We start from the raw sequence: 27,960 nt of genomic DNA on the forward strand, positions 1-27,960 counted from the left end.
ATCTGTTAACAATTTTATTTCTTTTGTAATGTTAAATATTATGGGACAGGATTGTAAGGATAAAGAACTCTCAACAATGCCTCACAAGGGATAAGAAAGAAATTCTGCATGATATTAGCAAAGTAAGGTAAGGAGAAAATTTACACAGTAAGAGGCACCATTTCCCCCAGAATACCTCTTGTCATATTCCTGAATGAGTGGGATTAGCAATCTAATAGATCATTTCTCAAGAGGTAACAGCAACAGATAAAATTTTAAAGGATTATTAAAATAACATTTACAAGACTCTGAACAATTTCTGAACTCTTATTAAAACCACAGAAAGAACAATTCTTTATTTATGAATTTCCATAAAGGACTGACTGTGCAACTGACACCTGCTATTTATGACTTAATGTACAATTTTGTCCGGTAGCCGAACAGTTTGTCTTTTTAGATTGTGTTTTCTAACCGTGCGAGATCATTAAAGGCAAAGCCTGTTATGATGCTGTACACAAAAATGGTCACTTGGGCCATACTACCAATGAAATGGTAGGTAAACAAATCTTTTTCTGGCCAAGAAAAAAAACAAAACAAAACAAAACAAAAAACCAGAAGCTGCATTTTGCATGCTTCTCTTATTCATCCTTTCTACAAGATGAATTTCCCTAGAAAGAATCCAATGAAAATGGCTGCAATTACAACAAGAAGTGATGGAAGAGAATTAGAGCCATTATCTCTGAGGGCCAAAGCTGTGGGTGATCCAGATTTATCCGAGTGTGCTACCTTTCTGAGCCTCAAGCCTTCATCCTGAGGGGGGAAAAAAATATACAGAGATGAAGAATACAAAAACATTATTTATTTTACAGTTTTATATAACCCAACTCAAAGGTCAAATTTACTGTCAAATTTAAATAAAGATAGCAACTTGAAAAGCAATATTATAGCACGCTAAACCCACAGAGCAAATGGTGGCATGTCAAATACAGATAGGTAACTCACTAGGTTTGCCCATGCTCTGCTTAAGAAAGATACTAAAATTCTTGCTAGGCAAAACAAAGAATCCTACTTCTACTTACCATGTAAGAATGAAATAGCAGTAATTCCTTACTGTCAAAGAGAAACACCTGCTTTGTATTTATTTATCAAAGTGTTCGAACCACAGCAGAATTGCAGTAATTACACTATTTTAGTGATCATTAAAAGGCTACACTTGCCTATGAAATTTTCATAGCCAATACCAACTACACAGAAAAGTCACAAAGTCACCTATCAATTAGTTACAAGTTACCAAAGGAGCACCTTTACATAGAAGGTACTGGAAAGCAATGTTTGCTTACCTCCACTGGCCAATCAGTTGTTCTTTTTGATTAATAATCAGAGATGCTGCATTACTGATTTGGATCTCATTTACTCATTCTTAAGAATGAATAATAGAACACTTCTATTAAAAGCTAGTAAGCCTAAATCTGGGATGTAAAAGTAACTAAGACCACCTTAACTAGGCCTATATTTACTGCATTTCGTTTAAGAAAACCATGTAGCTTCAGTATCTCACTCATGATAATCCCAAGGTCTCAATCACAGAGACGTGTAAACCATACAGGACAGTAAAATTACACTGCACATCAACCTTCACATTCCAACACTTGCATCTAATTCCAGAATAAACATTTTTAAGTCTAATTACAAACCAGACTTCTCAATCAAGAAGCACGGAATCATTTCAATATAAACAAGGAAGCAGAACTTACTCTCAGGTGTCGATTTTCTTCTGACAGCTTCATAACCTCTGCCTGAAGTCTTTTGCACTCTTCCACTAGCTTCCTCGTTTCAGTATCATTAAGTGAAACACTATGTGGTTTTGGCATCGGTCCATCCTGCTTAGATGTATTCTGTACTGGAGCGGGTTTGCTTGCATCTATATCGTTCTACAAATATTAAGAATGACTTGAGAATTTTACTTACCTAGAGAAAAATTATCCACAGCTTAAAACTGAAACACAATCCAACAATTAATATAGACAGTTATATTTGCAGTACTCTAAATAAAAGACTTCTGTGATTGGTTCAGTTCTGATTAGTGAAAGTATTAAAGAGCAAAAGAAGAATCTACTGCTTACATTTTGTACTATGTGTCACAGAGACAAAACCAAACACTTAAGCTGCTTAACACTAATTCAGCAGGCACCAAAGTAACACAGTAACATAAAACGCACCAAATAACATTTGATCTTGGTAGGAAAATAAATAAGCAGATAAGAGCAGAATTTGTTTTTTTTGTGTGTTTTTTTTTTCCTCCCCCACTCAGAGGGCAGTGAGGCCCTGGCACAGCTGCCCAGAGAAGCTGTGGTGTCCCATCCCTGGAGGTACTCAAGGCCAGGTTGGTTGGGGCCCTGGGCAGCTGAGCTGCTGGGGGGCAGCCCTGCTCATGGCAGAGAGTTGGGGCTGGCTGGGGTTTGAGGTCCCTTTCAGACCAAGCCATCCTAAGGTTCTTTAGGGGAACAGCACAAAGCTGTGCTGAAGTTCAGACTGGACAAAAGACTCATATTAAAATTCAAGCTGCACTATGTCTACTAGATAAACTACAGAGCTATATCATCCATTAGATCTCATACTGCATAGAAAGCAGTCCAACCTGCATGTGACAGAAAAGCTATTAAAAGATAATATATCTACCATATCTACATTTATTTTTTTTTTTTCCCCCTCAACAGCACTTATTTAGTCTACACCATCTACTTGCATTATAAATCTTCGGCAGTGCAGCCATAGGCAGCCTAAGAGATATACCCTGCTAATCTACACAGGTGCTCTCCTAACTGGATCTAAAAAGACTAGCCTATTTTTACCATGAGTAAGCAGAGAAGGACTTGGAGTTGTGTTTTTCTGTTTGTTTGTTTGTTTTTGTTTGTTTTTTGTTTATTAGCTAAAAAGATCTCCTTTCATAGTACTGGAACTTCGATAGAGCCCTTAAGACCTTATCTCCCAAAGCAAACCTCCTTCCTCTGCTGTCTCACCTCCCTGACTGGTTCCCTTGTATCAGTCTCCAGGCTGCGACTGGTAGGCATCTGAAGAGAGCAGCAGCCAACTGGAGTGAAGTACCTGCACCTTGGTAAGTAAGGAATATTCTGAGGGTCCTGGCAGATTTCTCATCACAAGGCTTGAGCCAATGCCTAAAGCTGCTAAAACATTAGGTTTTGCAACCTCATGCTGCTACTCAGAGAAACATAACTATGTGCAGTCTGAACTATGAAAGTATCACATTAAAGGAAGTATAAATGTATTTTGTACTACTTTGTTATAACTAAGGTATGATTTAGTAAGAGACACACACAGCCAACTTGCACAGCTGAATAAAGACCCACATCTTCAGTTATCCTTAAATAAAAAAGACGACTTTCTCCTAATACACCTTGCAGACTACAGTACAAACTGGAGAGTATTAAAGAAAAGTCAAAGTGATCACATGAATAAGGTCACTAACAGAAATCCTGTTTCAGCACTTTATCTCATGATGCTAAAAGCAGCACCAAAAAAAAAAAAATTAAAGGTAAATAAGTGGGAATGTACAGTATTAAGATTCCATAAATGAGAAGAATGAGGGTAAAAAAGCATTAACAGGTAAGAATTTCAGTCATATTCCAAAAAAGCTAGATAACTGACAGCTAACTATTATTCCAAACATCAGATGACACAAAACAGACATCTTCAGTCCACATACAATGAAAATTTCATCTCCTATACAAATACAATTGATTTTGTTTGAAGTCAGAAGCATTTAAGAGGTTTTTTCATCTGCATTATCTGTCTGTACCACTACCTTAAATGATGCAGTTAGGGCTCCCAGAGCACATTAATTTCTACACAGTACTTCCTTTCTTCATTCAGTTGAGTTAGAAAGAGAATTTTTAAAACTGAAAAGCATTTAATACTTCAAAAAGCAAATGATTCAATTTGCTTTCCCCTGTATGCAGTACTGAAGACTCAGTTTTTAACCGACAGCAATATAATGCTAAAGTCAGTAATAAGAATAATGAAAGGATCATCAAATTTAAACAATTTGAAATTAAGGTATCATGGCAAATTATATACAGTGGAAGACAACACTACTTTGTTTGCACTACAACATGCAAACCATGCACAAAGAATATCAGTGTTCATCCTGAAATTTAATGTAATACACCCTATATGTTCTTATACAATGTAAAGCCCAGTCCTCCTTTCCACTTAATTTAGTAGAGATTCGAACAATCCATTTAACCAACAAACCAAACAGCTTTAGAAAAAAAAAAAAAATTCAAACAAATTTCTCTAGGATCCTAGCAGGGTATGACAGTCTTTTTTTTTTTTTTTTTACTCTTTCCTTACTTACCAGTTTATCATTTTCATTGGGCATTTCAAACACACATCTCAATTTGGAGTCCATTAACTCATCGGGTTTTGCTTCTTTCCACTAAAACAAGCAACATAGTTATTTAATAAACCAGTCGCACAAAAATCTGAACAGTTCATTAAGCCTGCTCTTACAGCTTCCCTATAACTCTTACTGAATACTATCCTACCCTAGATGAAATTTTCAGATTTGCTTTTGTCCACATTTTGTTCACCTTCATCTACTACAGAAGTACTGAAAGCTAGGCGTGGTTAAATTTCAGTCTGGAAATGGAATCAAGTGAACTGAATGTCAAGACGGATCCAGAGATTTGTAGGGCACAGCAAGAATGACAGCGGAATGGTTTCTGTAACAATCAGAAATAGAGTACCATCTGAGTCCGTCTATCACTGCGCAGTGTAAGTGCTCCTTACATTCTATCCTGGAAGCACCCATTTTAAATAAATTATTGAAAGACACTTTTAGTGATTCTATACTTAGCTCCAGAGTAAGTTTCTTTAGTTCTCTTTTGTTTGGCATTAATTGCACGCTAACTCATAACTATAATTTCTGCCAGATTTGTTTCTCAGTATTCTTTACTTCAACACATTGAGAAAGCTGTTATTTGAAAGGTATTTCTAAAATGGATTTTTATATTCTCACCAAATGGTAGATGCTTCACTTCTCACACATAAACAAGAACTATCAGAGCATATTAAAAAAAAGTAAACCAGACAACAAGGAGGAAAGATGTTATTTTTGTAGCTGCATGTCTCAAAAGCTTAAAAACATTTCCAGTGTTTCCAGTGGAGAGAAATGCCACAATAATCTTTGCCTTCATACATACAGGAAGAGAGCCTTAGCCTGCAAAGGTTTAGTGGATTTTAGTGATTCATAAACCTTATCTTTGCTTTGTTTACCTTTTCTTCCTCCGCCTTCAGTGAACATGGAACTGCATGAGTCACCATTTGAACTCGGGGAAGTGTTTAGAAACAGCAGTCCATACATCAGTCCCCTGGACTCTGACATATATGCTCATGGGAGCCCATATATGCTCTAAAGAGCATCTTCTGACAACTGCAGGCCGGCCTTCCAATCGCTTCTAAGTTGTCCTTCTAAATTTACATGCACAAAACTAATCGTTTCTTTCTGGATCTTTCATTGGACCGGTTCCACCCAAAAACAGAATACACAACTTGTTCTACTAATAAAGAAAATAAATCTATCATTTGTGCTTTCAATGAGCTGCAGATCAGATACAACCTAACAGTAACTGAACATTGAACAGACCTTACCTTTGATTTACTACTAGTTTGATTTAATCAGTCCTATAGGCAAATTCTGAGAACTGAGCTTGTACTTAATATTAAAAGCCCTGAATCATTTATAGAAATCATATTTGTTTGGAGGAAATTCAATTTTCCAAAAATAAAACATTCTGAAAACATGATTCATTTAAACTTAAGACTGATTTAAAAAAAAAAAAAATCCAAACTAGTAATTCTATCCCGTTTTTACTTACCACTGCCTCCATATCTGAAATATTTGGTGGTGCATAGATTGTTTGTACCATAAACTTGTGTTTACTCTTCTCATTTGGGTCGTAGTCAAAAGGCTGCAGCATTACTGTTCAAAAGAATAAAATTAAACATTTAACTACGTGATCTGATCACTCTAAAAAAAAAAAAAAAAATGCTATACGCTTCAGATTCTCACTGACAAGACACCAAAAGTAAAGATGTGAAGGGAGCATTGAAAATACTGTAGATACACACTGTAGCAACAAGTAATGAGAGGAAACACCTTAATAGTGTAGCTTTAAAGATTATTTCTCCACCTACTATAGCAAGAAGAGATTTAATAAACAAGTAAGAAAAAATACATCCAGTAAGACAGAGAGCAAACACCACAGGATTTTCCTTTGGAATAAACACATTTGTGACTGAGTGAATGCAAAGGTAGAAGAACTCTGGCAGACTTCACAACATCTACCCGAGGGAGAAAGGGAAGAGAACCTATCTTACACTGACCACCAACAAGCAGAAGCTCAACTGACTTCTAAAGACATACTAATCTAAGCTAGGAGCAAAACTACTAAAATACTTAATTCAAACCAGAATTATTAAAAGAAGTAATGCTGTCAAGGGCTTTAACAGTTCATTGTAGAAAAGTTTCAAATTCAGTTCTTAAATGATAAAGTGATTAGCTGGAGAATAACTACAAAACACATGTTATTAAGGATCATAATGTCAAAACCTGAAGTCTAGACTAACAGCTAACATTTGCCTAAAAGTACTCACAATCCATGTATGCATTTGAATTCTATATTTTACCAGTGGAGAAAGAGGGATGGAATTCAAAACCAAGCTTTCTGTAAAGGCAGTTGTAAGTGAAACATTAAATACTTAATACCTTCTCTTTGTATTTTACCTGATGTATTTTACCTCTGCATTTTCAGCCTTGAACATAATCTAATGCAGATTTTAAAAAAAAGAAGGGAAACTCAATTTCAAAGTTATTATTTTGAAGTATACACAAATTCATTGGAAAAATAAATAACATCAACATAACAATATTCATCATCTCAGTTATTACTGCACTACTACAGTATTTTTAAAGGAATGCTTCAATTACAGAGTACAGAATCTTCATCCATCCAAACTATACAAAGCCATTAGGAGGCTGGTTTTCTGTTAGTGATTGTGGTTTTGTTTAGAAAACACCAGAGAAGCCAGGTCACTCTGGTGTCATTATTTTTGTGGTTTCTTTAGTTCAAAGTGACTGAAAAGCACATGTCTGTAATTCAGACCAGAATGTTATAGGATATAGCTGCCTATCTATGGATATAATGGGCACAGTGTAAGGACTGAAATATCTGAGCATACAAGGTTTGTCGTAGAAGCACTGGAGGACTACTGAAGTAGAAGGATGAGTAGATGACCAGCATAATGTACCTCCATAGAGCAGATCAGGAAAGACAATTAGTTGACTCAATCCAGATAGGAGTCCAGGACAATAAAAACTTTAAGTATCTGATCATACATGTACATACATGTTCCCACTTCCAACTTTCTACCAGAGGATGATGACCCAGAGAGAACTGTAAAGATAGATTATTTGACAATGCACACACACTTGAGACTCACTGAAACTGAATTCAAGCTTAGTGCATTCTTATGTAAAACTAAGACAACGTAAGTGATCTCAGATAAAATGGATTATGTACTTACGGAGTCCTATGAACAGGAATCTATACTGCTAGCTATTTTACAGCAATGAAAAAAGCTACAGCAGAAACACCCATTTAGCTAGAAAAATCCACTGTATGCTCTGAACAGGCTTCCCATATGTTCTCAAGAAGTTCAGTCAGATTTCAATACTGCTGTAATTGAATTGTTGGAAATTATATTTCCCACAATTCTAAACACTGGATGAACAGTTCAACACCCTTGCTTTCACACAAAGCAAATTCTTCACAGTAGAACTGAATTGTGTAAGTTGATAAAACAGTAAGTACAATATCAAAACGATTAACTTTGTCTCTCCAAATTCACTAGTCCATATGAAAAGTTACTTCCAAATTTAATCATCCGAGAACTGGCTAAATCCTTAGATAGCTAGTTAAATAACTTTGTACTCTTTGACCACTAGGTAACAGCAAAAACACAACTGAATGAAAGCCAGCAGAGAACAGAACCATAGAATCATAAAATCATAGAATCACCAAGGTTGGAAAAGACCTACAAGATCATCCAGTCCAATCGTCCACCTATCACCAATAGTTCTCTCTAAACCGTGTCCCTCAACACAAGCCTGTAGCATTGCCTGGGGTTGTTGCGGCCAAAGTGCAGGACCTGGCATTTGGTCTTGTTGAAACTCACCCCACTGGCTTCAGCCCAGCTATCCAGCCTGTCCAGATCCCCCTGCAGGGCCTCGCTACCCCCAGGCAGATCGACACTTCCAGCCAACTTGGAAACTTACTGTTTCATCTGCAAACTTACTGAGAGTGCTCTCAATGCCCTCATCCAGGTTGTCAATAAAAATATTGAAGAGGACAGGCCCCAGGACTGATCCCTGGGGAACACCACTTGTGACCAGACACCAGCTGGATTTAGCTCCATTCACCACCATTCACTCTCTGGGTCCAGCCCTTAATCCAGTTCTTTACCCAGCCAAGAGTGTACGAGTGTACCTTTCCAAGCCATGGGCTGCCAGCTTCTGCAGGAAAATACTGTGGGAGACAGTGTCAAAGGCTTTGCTGAAGTCGAAGTAGACCACATCAGCAGCCTTTCTCTCATCCACCAGGCTGGTCACTCAATTATAGAAAGAGATCAAGCTGGTAAAGCAGGACCTGCCCTTCACAAATCCATGAAGACTGGCTAGGCCTAATCCCCCCGGTTGTCCTACACATGCCGTGTGATCTCCCTCAAGACAATCTGCTCCATAACCTTCCCTGGCACCAAAGTCAGGCTGACAGACCTGTGGTTCCCTGGATCCACCTTACGACCCTTCCTGTAGATGGGAGTCACACTGTCAAGTCTCCAGTCTTCTGGGACTTATCCTTTGTTCTTCTTTGTTCATGGAAAGAATCCATGAATTCAAAGAACTATTAAAAGCTATGTTAGGCTTTGAACAATCATGGAAAGCCTCATGAATATAAGTTGCAGTTTTCAGCACATTCTTGGAATCCACAAACAGTTCAGGTATCAGCTCTAGGAGAATTACAACAAATAGTTATGAAATCAAGGCTCCTGTTAGTAAGCTAGTAATGCTTTCCGCATTGGAGGGCTTTATCTCCACAGGATATTTCTTAAATGGGCCTGAAAACCAGAAGGAAGAACAGCAACAAGTAACAATAAAAAGCTGTGAAGAAAGAATGGTAGTATTTTATACCCTGGAAAGAAAAACCAACAGGAAGCTATCAGTGTAGATGATACATAATAAACAGTTAATCTCACTCATCAAAGTAAAGGAAAAGCCATTCAGATCAACAGTAGAAAAGCAGGTCTCAATGACTTAGTATTTTTGGAAGAATGTATAAACACTGTTGAAAATGGTTACCTACTCATTCGTGACTGAATGATACATAAGATGTTCACAGACTTCACTAAAATGGCTTTTAAATCACATTTCCAATAATAAATTTTAAAACTCCCTTGACTCTGAATCAGCTAATGTATTTATATGGGCTAAAATCAGCTAGCACTGTCAACATTTAGTTTTGAACACAGAGCTTCAGACTATGGTATCCTACAATGAGCTCTCTCTGCCCAGCAATGTCAGAGAAATCTATTTTTAATGATATGAACAATGAGTCAGCACTGAAAACACTTAGTAGAGAGATGCATGAGATAAAGTGGGTCACTAGAAAAACTATCTGTGCACTTGGCCTACCAAGTGACCCAAAAGAAATCATGCATAACAACAAAACACAACAAAAAAACAACAGTAAAAAAGTCTTAATTCTGAAAAGTAGCTGTTACTAAATATCTGCACCTTGGAGTTACCGCAGCTGAATAACTGCACGAGATTCCTGTAACACAGAAAAAACAGTATTCACAGAGACACAAAATGGAAAGTCAACCAGCTGCAATGCTCTACGATACTGTTATCCTTTATAGGTCAACCTGAAGCTGAAATACTTGAAACAGATACAGCAGTTTCTCTTTTTCAAAAGGACAGTCAAAAAATGAAAGATTCAAAGAATTAAAAGGATGATGCAGGTTTGGGTTAGAAGGGACCTTAAAGATCATCAGTTCCAACTTGTCTGCTGGGCATGGGCACTCTCCATTGGACTAGACTGGCTAAAGCCCCAACCAACCTGGCCTTCAACATCTGCAAGAATGAGAGGCTTTGCTAGGCAAGTTGTAACTATGACAGAACTATGAAATCATGAGATATTGCAGGATCACAGGGAAAAAAAAAAACCTGGATACCAGACAGTTGCAGTCTAGCAATCAAATACATAATTGAGACAAATGACTGAGAGTCAAAGTTAAAAAAGTAAGCTTTTGACTATCCAAATTTTGAAACAATTTTCTCAGTAAAACAGTTTTCCACCCACAAAACAATGAACTGTCCATGGCAATACTGAAGTTTTAAAAGGTCACTTTCTACAGATCATTGATATTAGATCAGAAAACTGATGACTCTGCTATAAGGAAAGTTAATCTTAACATTTTAATCAATCAAAATTTAAGAAGCTTTCCTAAGTTATTGCTTGCATTTTTTCAACAAACACCTGAAGCTAGTTCCCCAGCTGCTTTTAAGTTTCCCCAAGGGTACAAAGGGACAGTTATGAATCTGAAAAGCTCTGAGAATTGCACCATGTTTCCTTTTTGCTTTGCTATAGCTTTTCAGAGCTGCTACAAAAATTGGCTTTCTAGACTAAGAAGATCTAGGAGCTCATTACATTTATCTCTACAATCTGCAAGACCACTAAGAGATCTATCTAAGAGATTTCCTTTTCTCCATGTTGGGAAATATGATGGGTCCACGTTCCTTCTCTCCTCTTACAGCCATTGGTTTGAAAATCCCCTCACTCAGAATATTACTAACTCACTACAATTGGGAGAACAATATACCAAAATCCTTTACCAAGTCACAAGGCCAATATCTACTCTTCATTCATTTTCTTGACAATGACAGAATCCAATCTCATATAGATTTAGACTATTACATGACCAATTATCAAAATATTGCTGATTGTCAGAATGAAGTATACGAGCCAAACCTAGCTAGAGCTTCATGGGGAAAAAGAATAAAATAGAAGTATTGTGTGGCTTCAAGGTTCACAATGCTGAGTAGTAAGGATCCTTTTTTTTAACGGTCACTCAAGAAAAACATTAAGTCTCCCAAGTTCTAGATATTTCAAATCTTAGGGCTACAAAACAGCTCTACCTAAATTAACAGGGAACAAAAAAATTAAAAGCAATTTAACGACTGTCACTTCACATATGCTATGTAACACACACAGCTCTTCTATGAAATAACAGAGTTCAGACAACAGGGTTCAGTACTATCAAAACAACTATTCCACAGCAGTGAACCTTTTTGGTTTTTGTTTATTGCATTAAACAATCAAACTTGAGACACATCAGAGCAGTCGAGTAATGTCCCACTTAAAGATAGAAACATGAATACAGTAGTTTGGAGTAAAAGTATTACTAATGTCACTGTCCATTTCCAACTTCCTTCCTTCCTTTACATATAGAGAACTGCAGGTAAATACAACAAATGACAAATGTTTCTGGCATAAAGCATTTTCATGCATCTCTGCAAGTCTACATCATCAAAAGTTGATACTTACACTAGTGAAGGGAAACAATTTCATTTTTAAGAAGTCTTTTTGAAAAGCTGGCGTACTTACAACAGCCTCTGAGATCACTATTAGAGAACTTGATGAAAAGTCTAAAAAGCACACAACCTACAATATTTGATTTTACCTGAAACAATTACAGATGATCCTGGGTCAATAATTCCACTGTTTGGCCTCACACAGTATCGACGAGGCGCTGTGGTCTTCACTTTGAAGCATACTTTCCTATCTGATGGATTTCGTAGCTTAAGATTTGTGGTTACAACATCTGTAAAGGGACCTGGAAAAAAAAAAAGTCATTTTTTTTTAAATATGCATGTATCTGTGGAAAGGAAACCTGCTTATACAGTGCAAATTATTCTTAATTTAATGTAATTTGAAGGCAATCAGTTTCTAAAAACTGGTTAAATCATACATCTGTTAAGCACATAAACCATTACATGCAAAGCATACTCTATCATCCAAGTTAGAATAATATATACTAAACTAATGAAGAAATAAATAGTATGATTGATTCAAGCTGCTGGTGCAAGAAGTTCACATACACATATATAGACAGATTTTTTTTTCTTAAACAGAGGAGGCATTATGTTAATTTTATCACAGCTTTCTTAACATTTTAAGTACCTGCAAGGTAATGGTCAAATGCTAAACTGTTCTGCTGTTTTTTTCTTTAGAGATAGAGACACAACGTGTACTTCAAACATTTGGAAGAGTTCCAAAGACAGTAAACACTACGATACTGGAACAGACTAACTGCACCTGACATTTCAATTTCTGTTAGATTTCTGAGTTCCTACAGACTTGACAGAAGCACATAAACCTCATTATTTAAATTCAAAGCAGGCAAGGAAGATGATATTCTACTTATTCATATACTCTAGCAAATTCACAGAAAAGAAACTAATTGCCAGATACACCTATCTGATGAAGTATATTGGCTGCATTAAACCATCAAGATAGGAACTGACTCTATGATTGGATTGCACAAGAGCAGCATAATTTCAATATTAAGCTGTAAAAGCTCTTCTTCCAGAACAGATCGCCTCCATTTGGTGCCATGCAGAAACAGCAAAAAAGGTTCAGCGTTCTGAGCGGTGCCCATCATCTGAAAGCACGAATGCACAGGCACTAAAGGAATACAACTTAGAAAATGGAATTCCAAATGAACATGAAATTTATTCAATATTATTTCACACGTACCTTAACTTTCAAGAAGCCTCTTGACTATTCCTTAGAAATTACAAATGTAATCTCTACAAAATGTAGTCACTGTTGAAACTGCAACTATTATTCCATTTTAAAAAAAGCCTTCTATTGTAGAAAAATGTGTATTTTTATTCCTATACAAGTTGTAAGGTACAACAAAACCACCAATTGTACAAGGTAAAATACATCGATTCTCTTTCAGACAGAGTATTCCACAGAGGTCTCAGGACTACTCTGAAGGAAGTGGTACTAAGGCTAGCAAGCACGCTATTACACTAGAGGGCTCACTATCTGACCAAAGTTTGATTTCCAAAACCCTCCTTCAGTCCACATCCTTGATTTTGAAAGAGTACTGAACACAGCCTTGATACAAAACGGGATACAAATCAATGAAGACTAGAACTGGGACTGAGAACCAGAATATCCATAATTGAAAACATGCACGAGCCAGTTAAAATTCAAGAGAAAATAGGACCTAATTAGTATTACTCGTCTGAAAAATTCATTTCTAGTCTGGCTTTACATGGTAGAGGAAAATAATCACCCTCTTAATCCATTCAAACTTGGCATGGGACCCACGAGGAAGGTTTACAGAACGACTTCAAAGTTTCCTGCCACTTGCCCCTTCACGGCCCTAGCGGGATCCAGTTGCATTTCCTTACAGAGTCTCATCTAAAAATAACTTCCATAACCCACAGCACCCACAGCTGAAGTAAAAGCAGGTATCTGAATAATCCTCAGAGACTGGTGATACACTCAGACCAACCATTTCTTTTTTGAGCTACATAAACATTATTAAGGACATAATTCTCGGATTTATTTATAGCCATGCAGGCAGTAGCTCTGCAGCGCCCAGCAGCATACATACAACACCTCAAACTTGGCTTGGCTTTTTTGTTAGTTTTTTTTTCCTCCTTTTGTTTCATTGGATTGTTAATTGTAAATCTAGACAAGCTCTACAAAAGCTACATAAAATTTCTCCAGACTCAAAACCACCAGATTTAACACACAGCTCATAAGGAACTTCCGTACAAACAGAAAACAGGAACAAAATAAAACCAGCTTTCCCTGTTCCTGCAGCACCCGGCTATTAGTTTAGTGACAGCAGTAATCTTGAGCAGAGGTGTAAGTGTAGACCTACCTGACACAAGGACGGTAAGTCAGAATAAAAAATTCTACTAGCATTCTGAAGTGCACCGTATACTCAGTTTGAATGGTATATGCTTCAAATAAGAAACCATGCAACAGCAGAAGAGGATTCAGGAGTTTCCAGCCAAACATACTGCTGGGAACAGGAAAATAAATGACTGGTTGACACTAGCAGCCCAAACACAAGAGCTTAAATCATGACAGTTCCTTGAGAAAAAGCGAGAGAACGGAGGGGAGAAGAACTGGGAATGTTAAAACGATGAATCTGCAACTAGGGTTTCCAGAGCAAGATCTTCAACATACACTGATATAACTGCGATATACAATGACAAGACAGCATTGCTTTTTAAACCTGTAATTTCAATCTAACAGCTCCTGGGAATCAGAGTCATTTCAAAGGGAGCAGGGAGTTAAGAAACCCATTTGGCAGCATGCAGACAAGACACCAGTTACAGCATCTTTCCAGAATAAAAACTGTGAGAGTGCCAGGTTGTTCCAACTGTTGTGAAAGGTGCAGTGACAACTCATGCCAAGATTTTTCTTGCCTTTTCAACTTAAAATGGCCTTAGAAAGGAATGACAGACACTGCCTACACTCAAAGAAACTAGAGATCTCCAAAAACATGATACACTGAATTTCCATTCCAGCAATCTCAACTGTGCAGCCGCAGCAGCATTAATGCCGAGGTTGCCTCTGGCAACCACATATCTTGGACTACAGCAAGCGGGAAGAAATGACACAGATTCTGCAGAGCCAGCTTCCACTGCTGAAATGCAGTCCCAAGTTTCCTGGCTTGCCACAGCCTTGCCAGTTTCACTGCAGTAGAATCTAAAGATGATGTATTTCTAGACAAGTAGGATCTGTACAAAGGACTTCTGGGATCAGTGTTGTCATATTTTCTCTTTAAATTCAGGTCTTCTGAGCACCCAGTCCTCCTTTTGCCCAGCCAAATCAAACATAAGGGAGAAAATTATGACATGAATATGCCTTTCTAGAGTGTGAAGGAAGAGCTGAAAGGAATCTCCTTAGTTCAAGATACCTGTGGGGAAAGTCAGAGATTATAGCCAGTGTCTACTCGTTAACAATACAGTGCAAATGAACTGAAAGCATTTTCTAGAAGGGGACAAGTTTGATTATTACATTTTCAATTCAAAATCAGAAGACCTATCCATAACACATACAAAGATCCCATCACAGAGCATAGCCTCTGAAATACAGTAAATTTATTACTGTATAAAATCACAGCTGCTACCTCAGAGTTCTACAGAATGGGTACACATTATTAAAGGGTTGGGCAGTACTTTATATGGAACAGCTTAAATGCAAGTAGATCGTTCTCTTTGAGACACTGAACTTCAAAAAGCTAACATCCAAGCAGACTCCACACCAAAGGTACTTCATCTCACACATGGGACTAAAGTTTATTTAAGCAGTAAACTGGCACATTAAAGTAATATATCATCATATCCAAAAAAATACAAGTATACATAAGAAAGTACACAAACCAGTCAAAAGGTTCCAAACTGCTTACAAGTGGGTAAGTTGCAGTATTAAGTTCAAAAATTATTTCTATGACGTGCTCTAAGTGAGATGGAATTTTTCCACAACTGCTTCGTTGCATTTCAAAATCTGGGAGCGCTCAATATACACAGAAGACTTCAAGGTATCTTTTCCAAAACAAACTCAGGCAGAGTAATTTTGTTCTGTGTATAATAAAGTCAGGTTGGGCGGGCAAAGAAAAATAATTTACTGCACTTAATGTCTTCAGTACTAATGCATGAGAAAGGAGCTAAAGTCAGTACTCTTCCTGATGCAGGTTGGCGTACCACTAGTCTCCTTTGTGGCAGCAGAACACTGAAGACTCACATTCAACTCGATGTCCACCAGGATCCCCAGCTCCTATCCTGCAAAGCTGTGCAACTCAGCATTTCCCCTCGCTGAACTTCGTGAGGTTCCTATCCATCCGTTTCTCCAGTCTGACCAGGTCCCCCTGGATGGCAGCACAATCTCCTGGTTTACCAGTCAGAGTTTTGTGTGATCTTCAAGCTTACACAGGGTGCACCCTGCTCTATGATCCAGATCATTAATGAAGTGGTTAAATGGGACCAAATCCATACCGATCCCAGTGGTACACCACAAGTTACTCTCTTCCAGCAAGACTTTGCACCACTGACGATTACTCTCTGGATCCAGACAGTCAGACTCTTTTTTATCCACCCCCCAGTCTGCTCATCCAGATCCATTCATCAACAGCCTTTCTGTAAGGATCTCATGAAAGGCTGTATCAAAATCCTCAATGAATGTCCAGGCAGAAAGTATCTGCTGTTCTCTCCTCATCTACCAGGCCAGGCACTTCATCACAGAAGCTCACCAAATTGGTCAAGCCTTCCCCATGGTAAATCCATGCTGACTACTCCAAAATGACTCCCTTGCCCTTCACATGCCTAGAAATGCTTTCTAGGATTAGCCATTCCATCACTTTCCCAGGGATCAAGGTGAAGCTGACTGGCCTGTAGTCCCTGGGTTCTCCCTCTTGCCCTTCTTGAAATAGGAGTGACATTTGCTTTCCTCCAGTCTTCTACCACTTCTCTCAATCACCACCCCGATTAAGGATTATAAAGAGTGGCCTCACAGTAATGCCCTCCAGCTCCCTGAGCACTCACCCATGGGTGCATTCCATCTGGGTCCACAGACTTAAGTATGTCCAGTTAGCTTAAGTATTGCCTGACCTGACCGACAATCACAGATGCTTCTTCCTTGTCCCAGATTTGTTCCTTGGTCACTGGGACATGGGATTCCAGAAGGCCAGTGCTGCTAATGAAGACTGAGGCAAAGATCCGCATCTCCTTCAGCAGTAGGCACATATCTCTCTTTTATCACCAAGGTACTTACAGAAGCCCTTCTTGCTGGTCTTGACATCCCTGCCCAAATTCAACTCCATCTGGGCTTTAGCTTTTCTAACCTAATCTCTGCAAGTTTGGACAACAACGCTGGATTCCTCCCAAGTCTCATTCCCTTGTTTCCACCCTCTGTATGCTTTTGTCCGATGTTCTGTTTGTTGGAATGGACCACTTGTGAGCTAGAAGATGATCGTGGATGTTAAGGAGTTTACCAAATGATCAGTAAACATGTGCTCTTACATCTGAGATAAATATGAAAGCCAGAAGTACTTCCAGGAGGAAACAGCCACTGTGATACATCAGTTGTCATCCTAAATATGAATACTGATTGTAATAGGTGGCAAAGTTAAAAAACCAGAGTTATTTCACAAAGGGCCTGAAATTCATCCTACAAGCTTCTTACAGCCAGAGACTCCAGCTTTCTGTACCCTACCAAGAATAGTACTGCCCTGATAACCTTCAGATTTTTCCTCCTGAGTTTATCCAACTATTTTTAAAAGCCCTGAGAAATATTTCACCTTATACTATAGAAATACATTTATTAATTTTTAAAAAATTAAAGCAAATAAATTGCCAGCTTAAGCTACAACTTGCATGTTAATAGCAAGCAAACATTGTTCAGTATTGAAAAAAACAAAGGTAAGATGTCTACAAGTGGAAGACCAGTGTTTAGCAGTGATTCAAACTACTCTGACTAATATACAACCTCACTGATCTTAAAATACAGACAAGATCTGAAGCACTTAATTGCTTCAAATTTAATTTTATAATACCTTCCGGAAAAAAAAAAAAATAGGTGGCACTTGGCACAAATAAAAAAAGAACAAGAGGAATGTTATTTCTATCAACTGGTTTTAAGCCATTCCTATTCAAATCTTTGTAAAAAATAAACTAAACAGAATCCATAACATCCACTGCCAATGAATATCGCTCACCTTTCTCTTGAAATATCGGAAACGTGATTATTGAAATATCCTACAAACTCAGCTCAAAGAAAAACTCCAGCTGCCACAGATGACCTATGTTAAAAATAGTCATGGTCTACAAAGCACAGTAGCTTATACTTCATGACCTGACTCTTCAACACTGAAAGTTTGAATGATCAGGAATAATCAGTAGGTGAAGCTGCAAGATTAATAGCCACAAACAGTCATTGCTCTCAGGTATATATCCATATATTAGAGCAATAAGAAGAAGAATCTCTCTTCTTATTCCATCCCAGCACTTGAGAAATAGCTCTTAATTTCATCATCAATTTGCACAAAGATGCCATAATGCAAAAAAAAAAAAAAAAATCTTAACAAGAAATCTAATAGGCCTCAACACCCACAGCTCCAGAAGGCTTGCTGTAGGCTAGCACTGTTTATCATAGGAAACATCAGATTTCTATCCACACTGCTCACAAGGACACACTGTCAGCATCCACGCTGACAGTCTATTCACCAAACATTTCTCCTACAAAAAGCTGAGACAACGCCCATTGTTAGTCCTAAAAGGGTTTGCTTTTCTCAAAGGGGCAAGGAGAGCCCATACACAGCTATACGGCTTGAGAGCAGTGCTTGTACAGATGCTGACCTGCATGCTTTTACTGAGGGCTGGCCTAACAGAAATGAGAACTGAAACCTTTTGACTCTCGGCCAATGCAGAAAAGAGAAGAATACAGTACAGCAGCATTTCAAGCCAGACAAAACAGACATTTTTTTTTCCTTTTTATTTTCTCTCTGGATCAGAATTTCATATTTTACTCCAGCTTGCTCCTGGCATGTTAGTGGCCAAGAACCACAGGAAAAACACAAAAAGCATCTGTCTCAAGGGTAAAATGCAGCCACAGATGATTTCCATGAATTCTGGTAAACAGAACGTTATCTACTTTATATACTGGGTAAAACACAGACTAACAGGAGATTGTCCTGAGGTTAAATATGGACAAAGGTTTTAGTTTCAACAACAAGCACTATTAATAACACGGCAGAACATGCAATAACTTCATCCAAACATATTAATGCTATTATTTACTTTAAGCCCCAAAATCTAGCTCACATGGCTATTTTTTTTTTTTTACATTTTTCCTATTGAAAGAGCACCATTAATAAAGGCATATCGTGTTATTAGTGATAAAGGAAAGTTCACCTTAACCCTACATTACTGTGAATTCTCTCCTTGGAATTTAGCTCTCTGGTTATCCTGTTATCTTGCCAAATATACACTAAGCATACTAAAATTGGTAGCTCAAATTCTTAAGTCTTTATCCTAGTAGAATTACATCAGCAAAGCATTATTCATCCCAAAGCACCCTCTCTGTTGAAATAACAGCAGTAGAAATATTTTATTACTGATCACCATGAGTATTTTAGATAACAAATGATGCCCAAAGTCCTGAAATAACCAGAAATACATACATGCACTCTTCCCTTACATACTGAGTAAGTGGTTAATATGGTGTAAGGGCTATGATACAAACTTCCTGCTGGTGCAACCGTTCTCTTTACTTGGAGGAGGCAGGATAACTAATTAATTCGGTAATTACAGGCTCTTAGACTTCAAAGAATATTAGCAGATTTGAACAACAGAACTAGTTAAATAAATAACTTCCTCCTTTCTTTTTCTTGTAAGCTGTTTTTTATATTTTAACCTCCTACGTTTTATAACAGGTTTCAACGATGCTGAAAAGCCCAGATCTGCTGTTTAGAATACCCAAGAATACAGCAGATCAGCTACAAAACTTCCAATTGAATGCACCTGTCTGATCTGAATTGCAACATTCCAGATACTCTCCAAACTATAAAGAAGTAATCAGAATGTGCCTAATTATCTCAGCTGACAGCTGCAATAGCACGCAGCATTTTGTGCAAGGACTCACTTCCTTGAAGACCCAACCCAAAGCTGTGTGCTTTTCCCAATGTGTGTCCAAAAGAACTGGATATCAGAGGTCAAACGTTAAACAGAACACCAGAACCCTTCTGACTTTCACAGTTGCCTTGCGAGTGGCATCCTAACAAGGTGTACAGGAACTGGTAGGTCAGGGCTTGAGCTGGTGATGGAGCACCCGGTGAAGGGGTGTGCCTGGTGCAGGGAACACAGGCACATTGTTTGCACCTGTGCTCCCATGTGTCCAGAAGGAGTGGACCCAGGGCAGAGCCATGCTGGGCTCATGTAAGGGCAGCCACTGAAGGGAGAGCAGCTCTTGGGCCTGGGCTGCTTCTTGAGAAGTACTACATGGCTAGAGAGCCTCTTCACCAGTGGGGTGAGTCCAGCTCTTCTTTCTGTATGTGACTATTGGCCTACCTGCAAATGCTTTGCCTGGTATTGCCAAGAGAACCTATCAGAAGCATCTTCACTCCTTCGTGAGCAGAACACAAGGTAACTTTAAAAATAAATGAATTTATGCTAACGACGTCCAACTCCTGCAACTGACACACAGAGCCCCCATCTGAACAGGTTTATGTATCAGACATCAGTATCTTCTATGGACAGACATAGCTAACACTGCAGCACCTCCAGAAGCACAGGACTTCAGCTCTCAGATCTCTGGAAGCTGAGTATGGCACAACCCAAAGTTATTCTGGAAAACAAACATCTGCTTTACAGCTTGCTTGATCACCACTCCCTCTCTGAAGGATCACGAGCTCCATTCCCTCACTGCTTTCCCTTCTCAGAAGTAAGCTGAGCTAATGCAACTGCTCTCTCCAGGAGGCAGCTTACTTCTCCAGAAGTAGTAGGAGTTGTAATGCAAGCATTAACAGCCCTCATTTCCTAACAGGGAAATGACCAAATGTCTCACACACGTCCAAAATAAAAAAACAAACCGTTTTTATTTTCACTGGGTTAACAAGGCTTAGTGGCCATTTTCAATTAAGCCCTATGAATTCTAATAATTATGTTTACTTTGCATATGCAGGAGCTACTCTTACGTGTATAATTTTTTATTTTCCAAACATCTCTTCTTAAAAAGAAGAAAAAACACTGAACACAACTCAATGCTGCATACAAAATCACGGATCCATTTGAGTTGGAAGGGACCTTTACTGGCCATCATTCCAACTTCCACATCACTTCTTTTAGAAAGCTAGTTCAGACTGCCACATTCAGATTTGAAATTCAGATTGTTTCTAATGATCTAAACACACCCATAGCCACTTGATGCCAATTCATTTTTGTACCAATCCTACCCTTTAGGATACACAGTCATTCCCCCAGTGCCTACTTATTCTGTTATAGATAGTAATCAGATCCCCTTACAGTCTTCATTTGCTAAGACAAACAAGTCATGCTATTCTACTTTGCTGACACGAATAACTTTTTCCTTCCACCATCCCCACTTAGGTTTATTCCCTCTGAATAGGCGTTGCCAGGAATGTGTTTTAAAAAAAAAATAATAAAAAAAAAACCACACAACACTTTAAGATATAACCACAGCCTCATTTTTGCCCATTTTGGTGACTTGCCAGGCTCGTAATAAGCCTATGGCTAAGTATTAGTACCTAGTCTTATTCCTTCATCACTTGCAACCAAAATGAGAAAGCATCAAGGCATCAGCTCTATTACTGGCATACACTGAAGACACCATTTTATCATTCATCCTGTGTCCTAACCTCACAACAACAACGAGCTCCACAAGCACAATCCCATTCACACCAAGATCACAAGGGAATATACTGAAGACACTAAGCCAAGTTCAAACATGAAATGATCCATCCTTTGGAAGCTTAATAAAGATATTTCTAAGAGTCCAACAGTTACCTGTAATTTATTTTATAGCTTGTTCCTTCTCCATCTTAATGCTTGCCTACCAAGCTTCTTCACCCACAGATACTGGTTTTGCAGATACCTCTGTATGAAGTCCCTGAACACTATAATTCCAACCGTCAGGTCAGTTTTTATCTGGAGAGGGGGCACACAGAAAAGACCAAAGGAGAGGCAGAGAGCAGGCAGGGGGTCATACACCACACCGGCTCTCAAGCTCACCACCAGGGCACTCATGCTGCATTTTGTTCCATCTTCCATTTACCCTCAAGTCTTTAATTATTCTTTCCTCCAAGGCTCTGCATACTATTTAGGTAAGATCTACGCAAGCACGGAAGTGTCAAATTAAACATTACTCCAAGTGAAACCACAGCGTGAGAAACGTAGGAGTGACTGAAGGGACTATCGCTTAAAAATTCAGGCAGGCTACTATTTCTACTTTTCTTCCTTCTTTGTATTATTAAAAAGCAAGTACCTGAAGTCCTACAGCAGGCTCATCTTTAGCAAAGTGTCTCAGCTATCAAGACTTTTTTCTCATGGAAAAAAAAAAAAATCAAAAATATTTATTTTAATTTACGTAACAACAAGTTTCTAAATACCTTAAAACCATAACATAAAACATGACATCTGCATTGCCCAATAATTTTCAAAGCAATTAAATACATGTACACTATTCAACAACACACTGAAGGGCAAGAGGCCAGGATCACTACGCATCAGATAAAATCTTACTACCCAAAGGAAAACAAAGTGACTGGGGTTCTAACTTGTGCTTCTGCATTTTTATTTTCAACAATACTTCACCATAAATTACCTAATTAGACATTTTACTGGTTTGGTTTTTTTTTTAAGCAATCAGCTTATATAGACCTATTTGGCTCACCTGACAATAAAAACCTTACAATTTAACAACATTACAGTGGGAAATATAACACTTATCTAATTATTCAGTCACTTTTTTCCATCCTACATATAGCAAGTTCTCTCTAGCAGGCTTTTCCAACTCAAATTAATGGCTTGTTAAGCTAAGTATATAACAAAGACCTGTCTGACAGACTTCTTCCAGAGACAAACTTGATCAGAAAGTAGAACACGCTCACAAACCACAGCCGAGACAAAGCAGGAGCAACTCACAGCATCACAGCAGAGAGTTGGTGCACTATATATTCAGCTCCATTAACTGATGCATAAAACACCTTTTCCCGTTCAAGGTAACATTCTATTCTTCAACTAGGCCTTAAGCAACAGTACAACATTCAGATACCGTACAGTGTTTTTATAATACTGATATATTGTAGTGATTTAGAACGCTTACTTGAGCTATCAGCAAGCAGAAACAAGTGGGCACTTCATACAACAACAATGTAATGGTGAAGGTTTTATACTGCTGGCTGCATACTGGTCAAGCCTGTACAGTGGCTCTCAATTTACTGAAGATGCAATAGTGAGTCCTATGAACTGAAGGGGAAGGACAAAACATCCTGATCTGTACTGCAGCGTTCCTATGTCACTGTGGGAAATAATTCCATTACTGAATTTTATTCAACACCTACAGTACACGTGGCCTCACCCGGATCAACACAAACCCTGCTCATCAGGCAGTCTTAACACTGTGGTAGAAACCTAAACATGAACCACCTCTTAAGCAGCAATTGTTGAAATACAGAACAAAAAAAAAATTTCTTCTCTCTTCCTCAACACATTCCCACTAATCACTCTGTGCCTTAAGTTTTATTTATACTTAACTTGACAAAAAAAATACTAACAGATATTGCATTTGAATTGGAAAACAATGGAAAGAAACAAGATGATTAAACAATGCCAGGAAATAATCTTGGATTTGAAAGAAAAGTCAGAGACTACTTGCTGAATATTCATTCTATCTCACTGTTTAGTTCCAAAAATGTTCTGGAATGAAGACACCAGAAACTGACATTCCAACCTTTTTTTTTTTTTTTCCCCCTCCTTTTTTAAATAAATCTACGTTAGAAAGCTGGGATGTCATGAATGCACTGGTCCTTTGAATAGAGCAAAAATACGCTTAAAATGTGATCTGACCCAGACACACACAAATAAGGCAGCAAGATCGCAGTTAAGGAGTTCAAATCCTACACTCCAAAGACACCCTGGGCCAATTCTGACAGCAGATCTTTGAGGGCAGGGGATAGATTTAACATAGAGCTATTTTTACCTTTCAGTTCCACCTTCACGATTTGCAGCAACACACACCCTGTGGCTTTTGCTGTTACCAACAGCAGGGTAACGATTACAAAATAATCAACAGCGTTAGCTTTGCGTTATTTATAGGGAAACCTGCATTTCAGATGAAGCTGTGATATTCAAGTGAAGTGCTGTTTGCCTTACCTGGAAAGAGTTGTTTGTCTACAAGCCAGCTGATAGGCAGTTTTAATACGCTAACAACCCTAGAGTATGAATCAGATTAATAATGGGAAATTAAGCATCATGTTCTACAGATCTCTTCCAGTAACTCAAACCACAGAAGTGAGTATTTTACTGCGTGGTGACATTCACAAAAGTTGATTTTAGGCTGCTTACTTGCCAATTTATTTCTGGCCTCAATAAAACAAGAAGAAATGGAAACGTGTGTCTCTCTTTTGAGACATTTACAAAGGTGGCATAGCTGCATTTCGCACGCCTGTAAGCAACAACTTCCAAAAAGGATGTCTGTGTAGACTATTCGTACATCCTTATAGCATCTGACATAACTGCTCGTCAGACATCTCTGAAGCATGTGAAATGCAAAATCCGAATACTGCCTACTAATCTTCCAAGGCTCATCAAATCAGCGAGTCTTGATTTTCAATTACACGTTGCAAAAGCAGGTCTTATGACTGACGTAAAGATCTGGAGAATGTTTTTTAAAAAGGACCATCTTCCACAAACAACTTAAATGCAAGTTGCTTGTAACTACATCATTGTCTCCTTTTCATATAAGAAAGACCAGCTGAGTTTCCACTACAGAACTAGAGAGCTTTGACTTGAAAACTTCAAGTGCTGCCACTTCACTACACAACTGTTAAGTAGCTAAAAAAAGATTTAAAAAAGAAAGTATTTACTCACAAGGAACCAATTCCAAATTATCATGATCTTCCTTACACTAGAGCTACAGACAATGACTGCACGCATGAGTCGTGTGCAAGGACCCTAAGAAGAGACAGAAGATGAGAAACACCAAGTAGCTAATTTGAAAGGTGGAACCCAGTCCAATTCTTCCTGTCTAGTCCTAATCAAACCCAAACTTCAGATCTGAAGAGCTAAACTAAATGAACTGTAGGTGCAGTGTGGCTGAAGACCTGGATACAAGGGCTACGAGGCAAATTCTCAGTGAGTCGCTGAAAGCAAATTCATATCATATCACATAATCTACCACCTCTTAGTTTCACTCCTTTTAAGAATAATTTTTCCCCTTGACACAATTTGCACAACACTCTGAAATACATGTATTTGTCTTGTGATTCCCCTTAGGTATCCCCGATGGCCCCACAACCCAAAGAAATGCAGCTAGCACAGCAGCAGAGGGAATCGCCCAACACCAACACGCTATCAGTGGCTTGCTAGGAATGCCAGGTACTACAAGAACAGGATTCTAATCTTTCTGACAACAAAGCAAATACAGTGTGCTGACCATTACGGGACAAGCTTATAGTCTCCTTTTGAAAGGTGTGGAATAAAATTCAGCATGTGGTTTTGCTGTCTGAGTAGCAATCAACAACAGCTTCATTAGACACTGAATTTTAAGAGTTGTCAAGCGTTCCTCACATAAGTGCTACCTACTCTTTAATTTAAGTCCTTGTTTGACAAAAGGGCATATTAACACATTTCACTACTACCCTAAAGGTCAGCAAATTCACTACAAGTCACTCTATGCGGCAAGAAAACCTAATGAGCTATTTGTTCTGATGGCTGGACATAAACTGGATTTGTCACGCACACATCAACAATATTATGACAATAATACCAATACTGAATAACGGTCCCAGTAAACAGCTCTGAATAACCAACTACACTGAAAAAAAGAATTACTTTAAAACAAAACAAGACAAAAAAAAAAAACAATCATATGATTTTCCTACATCTAAGTTACACTTAGAAATTCTGAGTCATGTACTCTCTTAGTAACCAACTACTTTGCAAAAGATAATACTTGGTATTCTCTTCAGCCACTACTGTACTCTTCCATGCAACACTTCAGAACTGAATGACTGTCTGTGGCCCACAAACGTTTCTGAAGACCTCAGAACAATAAGCAGTTGGAAAATATTTGCTGGGAAAGCACTGGGTGCTCTTTAAATAGGTAGCTCTTGCTCTAATGTAGTACAGTAATAATACAGTGTTTGCTATGGTGCCCCACTACAGTTCCATTATGCTTCAGACTTTGGGTTCACGCAGTCTGCTCAACAGACATTTTCCTACTATGTACATGAGTCTGAAACCAAACTTCATGCCTAATAAACACATTTTGTAAACACACATGACAACACTGATTACTGTTTGACAACTGCTTCATCCTAACAATTTCTACATCTAGTATTTACCGCGTTCCTTGTCACAAACCACACAAACACGGCTTGCTTCCAGCTTGAAGACAATGCAAGATGCAAGAGTTTCAATGCATCTTCCTGCAACCTGCTCTTGCAAGAGTGCAGTGCATTGAAACCTGGATGCAGACATTCTAACACAATACAGAAGTGGGGGAAAAAATAAGTTCCCCCTGTGGTTTTGGCTGTACCTTTGGATGTGCAATTTAAAAACTGCTATCAGAAAGTTAAGATGCGTGATACAACAGAATCGGCGTCTTCTTGATAGATTTGATTGATCACCAAAACAGGTAAAGCTTGAGAAAAGCCCCTTTGACAAAGCAAACTTCAGTCTTATTGCCAGCAGCCTGGCCAGCCAAAGGTGTCTGGGGGAAATACAGTGTTTGTCTTTGATACAAACATCAACCCACTCTAGTTGTTCAGATCTTTAAATGGACAGGGCAGAATGCTCGACCCTCCTTAAACAATGAAAAATGAGCCTACAACAAAACACCAACACTTACAGGATTATGTGAGTACGTGTGCTGCCACAAAAGATAAGACGAAAGCTGAGTGTATGAGCGAGATCTCCTTATTCTGGCACGTTTGTTTTGCTGCTGTCGCGTTCGGTTCTTTTTAATACACACACCCTTCGAGGATCACTCTGCAGGAGCCTCCCTTTCCACAGCTATCCCATTCGTGATTGGCGAGGAGGGGATAACACCCCATACGCTAACAGCGCCGACCGCAGCCCCTCTTGACAGGAGCGCACCCGATGCACCGAAACATCCCAACCGCGACGCGCCCGAAGCCGCCTCAGCCCGGGGACGGCTCGCCCGCCCCTACCTGCAGCGGACAGCGCCGGCGGAGACGACAGGAGAGCCGCCGCCCGGCACCCCGCCGCGGGGACGCACGCATGGCAGGGGGCGGCCGGAGCCGCTCCGCCGGCAGAGCGGGCGCGGTGCCCGCCGGGGGCCGGGCCGCGGCGCTGCCGGGGCCGCCGACGCCTCGGAGCCGCCGCGGGATCGCAAGATGGCGGCGGCCGAGCCCGCTCCCCGCCTCGGCGGCGCCCCCCCCCGCCGCCCCCACCCCGGCGCCGGCGGCCTCCTCGAGGGACCCGGGCGGGCAGGGCCCGGCCCCGCGGAACACGGCGGAGCGAGGCTCCCGTCGGCGACCGGGGGAAGCGGGATACCCCCCGCCTCGCCCGCCCGGCGCCCCGCTGCCCCTCACCTTTGAATTTGAGGTCGGTGGGCGGATCGAGCACCAGGATCTGCTCGTGCTTCGCCAGAGCCCCGGCGGCCGCCATCTCGCTCGCTCGCTACGGCGGGAGGAGGAGAGGGGGAGGGTGGGAGGAGGAGGGGGAGGAGGAGGAGAAGGAGGAGGAGGGAGAGAAGGAGGGGCGGGACGGGAAGCCCGGACGACAGCGGCGCTTCTTGCTATGCCTCGCGGCGGATGCGAGCCGCTCTGCAGCCCCAGCACTGCTCGCTTTCCACCTCGCGCCAGCGGCTCAGCGGCCCCCGGCAACGCCGCCCCTCCGCGGGCACGAGGGCGGTGGCGACAGCGGCGGAGGCGGCAGTCGCCGGGCCTGCTGTGCGCATGCGCCCGCCCGCTCCCCCTCCCACCGCCGGTTGACAGCCCTCACGGCCGACCCGCGCCAGAGCCGAGCGGGAAGAAGCGGCTCCTCCGCACCCCGGGGAGAGGCTGTGGGAGCTGTGCGCGTGCGCCGCGGGAGGAACTACAGCTCCCTGC

At 39.8% G+C, this 27,960-nt stretch overlaps 1 protein-coding gene across 1 annotated transcript; it reads right to left on the reverse strand.

The window, feature by feature from the left end:
• Positions 1-27,766, reverse strand: VAPA (VAMP associated protein A). Its single transcript, XM_085220768.1, has 6 exons — positions 27,442-27,766; positions 11,800-11,952; positions 5,877-5,980; positions 4,355-4,435; positions 1,734-1,910; positions 1-789 (listed from the first exon to the last, which is right to left on the reverse strand). Exons 1-6 carry the CDS (start codon positions 27,515-27,517, stop codon positions 631-633), a joined length of 750 nt encoding a protein of 249 aa, XP_085076894.1. The 5' UTR covers positions 27,518-27,766; the 3' UTR covers positions 1-630.
• Between the last annotated feature and the right edge of the window lie 194 nt (positions 27,767-27,960).

The sequence above is a fragment of the Meleagris gallopavo genome, chromosome 3 (assembly GCF_905368555.1).
Source record: "Meleagris gallopavo chromosome 3, MGAL_WU_HG_1.1, whole genome shotgun sequence".
Taxonomy (NCBI): domain Eukaryota; kingdom Metazoa; phylum Chordata; class Aves; order Galliformes; family Phasianidae; genus Meleagris; species Meleagris gallopavo.

What these genes read in the sequence shown, in the direction of transcription:
- VAPA (XM_085220768.1), bottom strand. Translation starts at nt 27,517, where the DNA reads ATGGCGGCCGCCGGGGCTCTGGCGAAGCACGAGCAGATCCTGGTGCTC. An exon ending in ATCATCTGTAATTGTTTCAG is followed by an intron (nt 5,981 to 11,799) that starts GTAAAATCAAAT and finishes TCTTTTGAACAG; the next exon opens with TAATGCTGCAGCCTTTTGAC. An exon ending in AAGAAAATCGACACCTGAGA is followed by an intron (nt 790 to 1,733) that starts GTAAGTTCTGCT and finishes TTCCCCCCTCAG; the next exon opens with GATGAAGGCTTGAGGCTCAG.